This window comes from Eurosta solidaginis, chromosome 5, assembly GCF_040869045.1.
Source record: "Eurosta solidaginis isolate ZX-2024a chromosome 5, ASM4086904v1, whole genome shotgun sequence".
Classification (NCBI taxonomy): Eukaryota; Metazoa; Arthropoda; class Insecta; order Diptera; family Tephritidae; genus Eurosta; species Eurosta solidaginis.
This window is the reverse complement of record NC_090323.1, coordinates 13205716-13215334: the sequence shown is the minus strand read 5'-3', so window position 1 is coordinate 13215334 and position 9619 is coordinate 13205716. Positions and strand designations below refer to the sequence as shown.

At 43.9% G+C, this 9619-nt stretch overlaps 1 protein-coding gene across 1 annotated transcript; it reads left to right on the top strand.

The window, feature by feature from the left end:
- Positions 1 to 417: 417 nt before the first annotated feature.
- Positions 418 to 8078, top strand: MESR6 (misexpression suppressor of ras 6). Its single transcript, XM_067792157.1, has 2 exons — positions 418 to 1211; positions 6708 to 8078. Exons 1-2 carry the CDS (start codon positions 563 to 565, stop codon positions 7592 to 7594), a joined length of 1536 nt encoding a protein of 511 aa, XP_067648258.1. The 5' UTR covers positions 418 to 562; the 3' UTR covers positions 7595 to 8078.
- Positions 8079 to 9619: the final 1541 nt, after the last annotated feature.

Sequence of the window (9619 nt, the reverse complement as noted above, 5' to 3'; positions counted from 1 at the left end):
GCCAGAGCATACTCACATCAAATCCCTCAAGCCAGGTGAACTGCTAGGGTTCATCAGAGATGTCGGCTTGGATGAGGTGTTGTGAAGCAGATGAGGGCACAATAGACCAATGGTCGCAGTGCGATCCTCAAATAACTATCTATCTATCTATCTACATAGATAACAGTTCACAAAACCTTCAGGGAGTATTCTTATCGCTACAACAACAACAGTAGTTCGGGGTTTCGCTATAGATATAGATCATTGAACGATTTCAAAGTCAAAAGTCTAAAAAAATATTCCGAATATTCGGAACGAAAAAAGAATGGTGGTGTGGTTTTACTCGTCACTAAAATTCGCTTCTTTCATATCCATTGTGAATTGGTTGGACCAAGAACAAGCAGGTGCTTCCATTCGGTAAATTTCTCGCATAACTGACATTTCTCAATATTTGTTTGCAATAGAAAGGGAAAAGGAAAAGCAAGTTCAAAGCACTCTGCAGACAAGCTAATTAATAAGAAAACAAAAGAAATTTTACACAAAATCTTTCTACGTAGCAATTAAATTATTTGGGTAACAAAAAATGGAAGGAAAATCTGAAAAAAGTGTCTACAATTCAACAGAAGAGGCTACAGTCGCGGCCCCAGAAATGTCTGAAAATGGATCGGAAGAAGCAACGTCGGCGGCAAGTGAAAACGTGTCTACCGAGCTAATTGATACCAAAGCGCCAGAAATTGGAAAGGCTAAAAAATCGGTTGTAAAAGTAACAATTGATGGAGATGTCGAGTCAGAGAAGCAACAACCACCACACAAACGCATAAAAGCTGGCATAGTAGAGGAGGATGATAAATTAAAGGGAGTTGATGAGGATGACAACGGATTGGGCAACGTTTCCACATCGTCGCTTGCAGGCACAGTATCTGAACGTAGCTTGCATATATTCAATTCTAAAGATTTTAGTTTAGATGTCGATGCAGCCAAGAATATGCAACCACGTAAATTTCAACGCATTCCTATATTTATAGCCGATTATCACAATGATGTTTTGGAATTTATATATCGTTGTTTGGCCACACGCCACTTGCCATTGGAAAATAATTTGCTCGTACATTTTGATTCACATCCGGACATGGTTATATCACGTGAGATACCGGCTAGTGCCTCGTACGATAAGGAAACAATGTTGGCCGAACTTAGTATTGAAAATTGGATAATGCCGACTTGTTATGCAGGTAAGTCATATAATTAATGAGATTTTTGGAAACATCTGTTCTGTTTTAGTTGTGGTTAGTGTATGAGAGTACGTACCACAATTTAGGTGAGCTAGGTTAGCCACTTGATATCGATCAACTCTCTCATCACATGGGCTAGACCATAGATAAATAGGGTTTGGAAGGAAAACCTGAGCCAGTATAATGAACGTAAAAAAGTCACGTTTTGTTATCAATGTCCTTTCACAATAAATCTTATTTGAGTTGAGAGTTCACATCTCAGCGTTTGAGCTCTAACGAATAAGCAAAGATTTCGTCTGTCGCAGAGTAGATCTCTCTTGAGCTCCTTGTTGTTGTTGTTGTTGTAGCAATGCTCGCCCCACCTAATAGCCGCGACCGATCACAAATTGTCATCAATATCCTCTAACGGGAGTCCAAGGAAACTTGCCGTTTCAACAGGGGTGGACCATAAGGAAAGGGGTGTTAGAGGCGTTGATTCCACATTACAATTAAAGAGATGGTTGGTGTCATGTAGGGACACATTGCAAGTGGGGCATACATTTTGTATGTCGGGGTTGATTCTGGATAGGTAAGAGTTTAACCTGTTACAGTATCCAGAACGAAGTTGAGCAAGAGTGACACGCGTTTCCCTGGGGAGTATGCGTTCCTCTTCCGCGAGTCTGGATATTTTTCTTCAAGTACTGGATTCACCGGGCAATTCCCGACATAAAGGTCCGACGCCTGTCTATGGCGTTCACCAAGGACCTGCTTGTGTTTTTTCGCTTCATACGGCTGGGTTCTCAGCTGCCGTATTTCCTCAAAATGCTTACGGAGATGACTCCTTAGGCCCCTAGGCGGTGCTGGTTCGTCAATCAGATGTCTGTTGGGATGCCCAGGTTTCTGGGTATTCAACAGAAACTGGTCAGCATCTCATTTCTCTCCCTGATGGGGAGTATTCTCGCCTCATTATGCAGATGGGAGCAGTATTTTGGCAGGCCTGTAGTTTCTTCCAGTGGGTGGTTTTTAGGCTTGGCGACCATATGGGTGACGCGTAGCACGTAATCGGCTGGCTAATTCCTTTGTATGTGGTCATGAGCGTTTCTTTATCTTTTCCCCAGGTACTGCCAGCAAGGGATTTGAGGATTTTATTACGGCTCTGAATTCTCGGAACAATTGCGGTTGCGTGCGCACCAAAATGTAGATCCTGATCAAACGTCACACCCAAGATTTTGGGGTGTAGGACAGTCGGTAGCGTAGTGCCATCGACGTGGATGTTCAATATGGTCGACATTTGGGGCGTCCATGTTTTAAATAAGGTCGCGGAAGACTTAGTCGGTGACAATGCCAGGTTTCGCGAGGCGAAAGCACTGGAGAGATCAGGGAGATAGCCGTTTATTTTATTGCATAGCTCATCGATCTCTGGGCCTGGGCCTGGGCCATTATTGTGCAGTCATCGGCGTAGGAAACGATTGTGACTCCTTCCGGTGGTGAAGGTAGCTTAGATATGTAGAAATTAAACAAAAGTGGGGACACCACCTGTGGCACCCCCTGTTTAATTCTCCTTGGTTTTGATATTTCGTTTCTGAATTGCACCGATGCCTGGCGACCACCCAGATAATTTGCGGTCCACCTTTTAAGACATGGGGGAAGGGTAGACCCTTCCAGGTCTTGCAGTAACGAGCCATGGTTGACCGTATCAAAGGCTTTTGATAGGTCTAGCGCAACGAGTACTGTTCTATGGTGGGGGTATTGATTCAAACCGCAATTTATCTCGGTGCTAATGACATTTAGCGCTGTGGTAGTGCTATGGAGTTTTCTGAAGCCATGCTGATGAGGGGCTAGCTGCAAATGTGCTTGGAAATAAGGGAGCAAAATGGCTTCAAGCGTCTTTGCCACTGGCGATAGGAGAGATATCGGACGATATGACTCACCTATGTTAGCTGGTTTCCCAGGCTTTAGTAGCGGGACCACCTTGGCCAATTTCCATTTCTCGGGTATGACAAAGGTGGAAAGAGACAGGTTGAAGACATGCGCTAAATATTTGAAACCTTCTTTCCCTAGGTTTTTAAGCATCGGCATGGCTATGCCGTCTGGGCCCACTGCTTTGGATGGTTTAGCGCGACCAATGGCGTCCTCAACCTCTCTAGCGGTTATGGTGACTGGTGACGCGCTGAATTTGTGTTTATGTGCGTGTCTATTGGCTCTCCGTCTATCTTTGTTAACCGTAGGATGCATTATATATTGTCGGCAGAAAGCGCTCGCGCATTTTTTCGCATCCGACAGCACCTTATCGCCAAAGGCGATGGAAACTTTTTCTTTGTGCTTAGTCGGATTCGATAGGGACTTTACGGTGGACCAAAGTTTACCTACACCGCTAGAGAGGTTACAACCTCTTAGGTGCTCTTCCCATTTCGCCCGCTTGTGTTCGTCCACAAGCAATCTGATGCGTTGGTTTATATCCTTTATTTGGGGGTCGCCTGGATCAAGCTGTCTTATAAGGTCGCGTTCCCTCGCTAAGCTCGCGGCCTCCGCCGGGAAGTGGGGCCGGATTTCGGGAATTCTCCCGGCTGGAATGAAATGTGCCGAGGCGGATTCAATGACCTTACGGAAGGCACGCTCCCCTTGGCGGGCATCAGTCGGGATAGGGAGGGCAGCAAAGCTGCTGTCTGTTGCAGATTTATATTCTTCCCACTTTCCTTTTTTGAAGTTTATGAAAGTGCGTTTTTCGGTGACGATGAAGTCGGCGGTACGCTCGAACGAAATAAGTATGGGCAGGTGGTCGGATGCCAATGTTACCATCGGCTGCCAGTTGACGCAGTTTACGAGTTCTGCGCTCACGATTGAGATATCTGGCGAGCTATGACAGCTTCCTACCATACGTGTGGGGGCGTCTCCGTTTATTGTGCAGAACGTCGTTTCTTCTATTTGATCCGCCAACATCTCACCCCTACTGTCCGCCCGCAAGTTTGAATGCCATAGGTCGTGATGGGCATTGAAATCGCCTAAGATAATCCGATTGTTGCCAGTGAGTAAGGCCTCGATATTAGGGAGGTATCCACTGGGGCAACAGGTGACAGGAGGGATGTAGATGTTGATGATTTCTAGATTTGCATCGCCTGACCGAACAGATAGGTCTTGACGTTCTAAGACATTGTCCCTGCGGTCGATGCCAGGATCAAATATATAATATTGCACAGAGTGGTGTATAATAAACGCGAGGCCGCCTCCATTTCCGCTCTCGCGGCCTTTCCTGTGGACATTATACCCAGAGCAGGTCTGCAATGCAGATCTTGCTGTGAGTTTAGTCTCTTGAATCGCAGCAATGCGGATGTTGTGCCGCTTCATGAAATCGACTATCTCCGTAATCTTCCCAGTTAGTCCATTACAGTTTAACTGCAGAATTCTGAAGTGCATGAGGGGTGACGCCGCCACTCTAGGGGTAAGTGACGGGTGACTACGCCTAGGTTGTGGAAGGCCAGTACGCAATTGCTGGTGTGGCCTTGGGACTGGGCGCCCTTGGGCAAGCATTGGGGTACCCGGATGATTTGGGTTTGCGACATGGCAACATGGCGCGATGAAACCCGTTGAGGGGTTGCCGTCGCGGAGACCAGAACATCTAGGAAAGTTGCACCACCCAAGGCAGGAGCTGCATTGAGCGGATGTCGCAAACCTATATATTCTGTGCTGGCAGACGGTGCAAACGGAGGTAGGGATTAAGAGTCTGTTTCCTTGACCTGCATGATTGCTGCCAGAAAAGAGGGGGGGAGAAGAAGACGGGGGCAGGGGCTGATGCTCAGCATTGCTACCAGCTCTACTACGAAGGTAGTAGTTATGAGTGGTTACAGCTGTTTGAGTTGTTGGCGCCGTGGGGCGCGAGCAGCAGCGGGTACTTGTTGTGGCTTGCTGAGCAGCGAGGCTGCTGGGAGGTAGTGGGGGGCGCTTAGGCGTAGACTACGGGACGCCCTTGGGCGTGAGCAGCAAGGAGCCACAAAAGATTTATAAAACTTACGTGGACGTCGGGTTTTGGGATCAAGCCCAGAACAACCTGTCCGATGCAACCATCCCTTGTACGAGACACACTGAACAGAGTATGACCGTCCTAAAAAGATTCTTTTTTGGCAAATGCAGCAAAACCATTTCTCAGGACCGGGGTCAGGAGCCGGACCCGGATTGGGTTCGATACCTTCCCGGAGTAAGAATATGTAGCAGTCCTGCTGCAAGGAGCTGCTGGGAGGATGACAATTTGTGGGAGGGACGAAACAAATTAAATGGGGTCACACTGAAATGACAGTCCTTGGTCGGGAAAAATCCCGAGTCGCTCCGGTACATAGAACCGACTGCCTTGGGAAGCGTCTTGAGCTCCTTCATTGCCAAGGGCTGAGAAACACTGGGTTGAAGCGTGGAAATAGCTTGAGAAGGTTTTTATACCTTACACTTTAAAGAACACACGATAGAGTTGTGAATTGTCCCAAGCTTTGTCGATACTTAATGGAGATCAAACAATGTGTTTTCAGTTTTTGTTTGATCAGAGTAAGCAGTTTGTATAGGTTGGAGATTTAGAGGGTCGGTTCAGTTTGCAGATTCAACGAAGAGCGAAATGCGATGAAAAGGCCGGCTGTTAAGACCTTTGGAATGAATTTACTTAATACATATATCGACTGCTTATTTAGTGCTAGTTTGTTTTGAGATGCAGTAAAAACTGTGTCAGTCATGTACATGCAACCGTTGTTGTTATTGTAGGAGTGCTTCGCCCCATCCAATAGGTGCGACCGATCACAAATTGTCCTCAATATCCTCTAAGGGGAATGCAAGGAAACTTGCCGTTTCAACAGGGGTGGACAATAATGAATGGGGTGCTAGAGGCGTTGGTTCCACATTACAATTAAAGAGATGGTTGGTGTCATGTGGGGACACATTGCAAGCAGGACATACATTTTGTATGTCGGGGTTGATTCTGGATAGGTAAGAGTTTAACCTGTTACAATATCCAAATCGAAGTTTCTTTGTCTTTTTCCCAAGTACTGCCAGCAAGAGATTTGAGGATTTTATTAAGGCTCTGGATTTTCGGCACAATTGCGGCTGCGTGCTCACCAAAATGTAGATCCGGATCAAACGTCACACCCAAGATTTTGGGGGTGTAGGACAGTCGGTAGCGTAGTGCTATCGACGTGGATGTTCAAAATGGTCGACATTTGGGACGTCCATGTTGTAAATAAGGTCGCGGAGGATTTAGTCGGTGATAATACCAGGTTTCGCGAGGCGAAAAACCCGGAGAGATCAGGGAGGTAGCCGTTTATTCTGTTGCAAAGCTCATCGATCTGTGGGCCTGGGCCTGTGGCCATTATTGTGCAGTCATCGGCGTAGGAAACGATAGTAACACCTTCTTGTGGCGAAGGTAGCTTTGATATGTAGAAGTTAAAAAAAAAGTGGGGATAGGACACCATCCTGTGGCACCCCTTGCACATGCAACCGTATGTATTTGAAATAATGAGTGGATGATGTATTTTTCTCCTTCAGGTCACTTCAATCGTGTCGTATGGCTGAAAAACTCCTGGTGTCAACAAATACCTTTAGGGAAATACAATTTCAAAATTGGACATAAAAATGATAAAATAAGTGTTGATTGTCCATTGGACTACTTCATATCAGAAGGCAATTATTGTGATACAAAAGAGTTGCAGCAGACGCGTGATATGGAATTGCATGTCATTAACGTAGACACGACAACCAAAACTGCACCAATCAAAACTGAAGAATTTATCAAAGAAGCAGATGGGCAAAACTTTGTTTTAGATATCGATTTGGATTTCTTTAGTACTACTAATCCATTTTTAGAAATCTATAAAGATGCTAATTGTTATGAACAACTCACCGATATTTTCCACTTTGATAGTGAAGTTAAAGACTGTGGTGGCACTACAGAGCGACGTAAATTACAATTGGAAGCGCTTAAAAAAATCTTTGAGCATTTAGAAGAGGCGAGAACATTAGAGACACTCACACCTACACCCGATCCAGAGATAATATCCACCGAAACTTATACGCGCATAGAAAATCTTGTCAAATCATTACAAAAACATTATGCTGACGATGAGATCGATTGGTTGCTCATATATGATTCGGGTAGTACAACAGATACTAATGGCTTGCCACATCATATCAGTACCGCCAAAGAATTGGAACAATATTTTGCGCAATTCAAAGAGCTATTACAAAACTTACCAGCACCACCGGTTCTAATAACAATGGCATGCTCTGCTGAAGATGATTACTGTCCCAAACATCAAGTGAGTCTCATACAAGAACAGGCTCTACAAGTGTTGCGTGATGTATTTGGCGATCGCTTACATGATAAACCAATATTACATTATTTAGATGAAGAATGGGATGTAATGCAGCTTTAAACTGCTACCAACTTTGAAAACAGTGGTAACAACTGCCTTGTTTTTTAAAGTCTTTATTTTTTCTACTTAATTTTTCTAGTTAACTTAAGTTAACATTACTTTTATGTAATGTATGTGCATGCTGTGCGATATTTAATGCACTCATCTACTGTACTATTAATATATGTATTGTTATGTATAAAGAAAATATTTATATTTTAGCATTGCGTTTGTAACGATGAGAATGTACACCATTTAACACATAACCGTATTTCTAATCAAACATATACATAAGACATATATGTACATATGTAGTTATTTAGAGTAGCTATTAATATCCTTTTTTTTAACCAAAAGTGAAAAATATGTACTAACTAACACTTACCTATTATAACCACGCGTATTGAAACCATACAACAGAGATATTATAAAAATACGAAACCAAGGTAAATTAAGTATTAAAACCACATTACGATTCAATAAAGAATAGTTTCGTCAACCTTCATACTAAGTAGATGTTTTCGCGAAGAATTTTCTTTGAGCTTATAAAGGATGCTCTTTCGGCGTTAAACCTACAAAAAATATCTCATTTCAATAACCATCTTGTCAACAGAAACTGTTTGTTCAGCATTTCATTTCTCTCCCTAATGGTGAGTACTGTTGTTGTTATTGTTGTAGCGATAAGGACACTTCCCGAAGAGTGTAACCGACGTTGCTGGTCCTTTGCCGGATACAGAACCAGTACGTTCCGGTAACAAGCATCATTAAGGTACTAGCCCGACCATCTCGGGAAGGCTTTGGTATGACCACATGAAACCTTCTAGGCCATTCCGTCCTTCCACCCACTAGATCAATAAGGAACTTGGGGTCGCCAGAGCCTTGGCTGTTAAAGAAACAGTATTCGCCACGGATAGGTGAGGCTGACAATTGGGTTGGAGAAGCTATGTATATATTGTGCTGGCAACTCCTTGAATCAAGGGGGAGTACTGGGGGTTGGGGGTAGGACTCAACAAATTAAATGGGGTTACACTGAAATGACAGTCTTTGGTCGGGAAAAATCGCGAGCCGCTCCAGTACATAGAACCGACTGCTTGGGGAGTACTCTCACCTCACTGTGTAGGTGGGACATAAGAAGACAGCCCATAACGATTCGGAGAGTATTGTTCTAGCTCCAAAGCTGTCAAATCACATACTTTTTTTTTTTTAAATCCCAATGAAATTTCTTGCGAATGGAGTTACATAATAAGGCCCCAGTTTGTGAGGCGCATCCTTTATTATATGGGGCATGGCTCTGTTAAAACAAAAGCAACAGCCAACACACAACACACAAACTAACATAGCCTTATCTATGTGAAACCGCGTCACGAGTTCTAGCCGTATGACCCCAATCGACAGTATAACTATGTAGTACTTTAATTTCGCTATGCCTTTATGCTGTCGCAATCAACATACAAACCTACGTACATACAATGAGCCTCAACGCCTTGTCCACCCTTATTATAACCGCTGACCATTCACCTTGCTGTAATGCACTAGCAAAGTTAGTTAGGTTGGCGTGGCCCGGGATCGATATTAAATTCCTTATCATGCAGTGAACTTTTTACTGCTTAGAGTTGCGCTGACACGCCACTATGTGAGCAACCCCAGCTCTGTGGTTTTGATATTCGTATGTACACAAAAAATTTTAAAGATAGTTGTAGACAAGAATTGGAACTGTTGGCACGGCTTTAGTAGTTCGCTAAACTATCAGACGAGGTATGAATAAATTGTATTAATAAGAAGCTGTTTTCGGTAAATTTGTGACAAAAAGCCAAAGGATATTTCCTATACATTTAAAAAAAATGCAGTGACCCAAAACACCTTGATTGACCGCCAGAGGGTAAATGTAAAGGACAGAGAGAAGGACATCATAAAGATAGGTATACAGTAAGGAAAAGGAAAGTAGGATTGGGATGAAAATAGGGGTACGAACGCTAATAGACTACGACGGAGAGCGGTTGTTCTAGCGAAAATGATACTCCCCGAAGGCCTTGGGAAGTATTATCG

Excerpts from the sequence above, each read along its gene's own strand:
- MESR6 (XM_067792157.1), top strand. The coding sequence starts at position 563 with ATGGAAGGAAAATCTGAAAAAAGTGTCTACAATTCAACAGAAGAGGCT. Across the intron at positions 1,212-6,707 it reads AATGCCGACTTGTTATGCAG|GTCACTTCAATCGTGTCGTA; the intron begins GTAAGTCATATA and ends TTTCTCCTTCAG.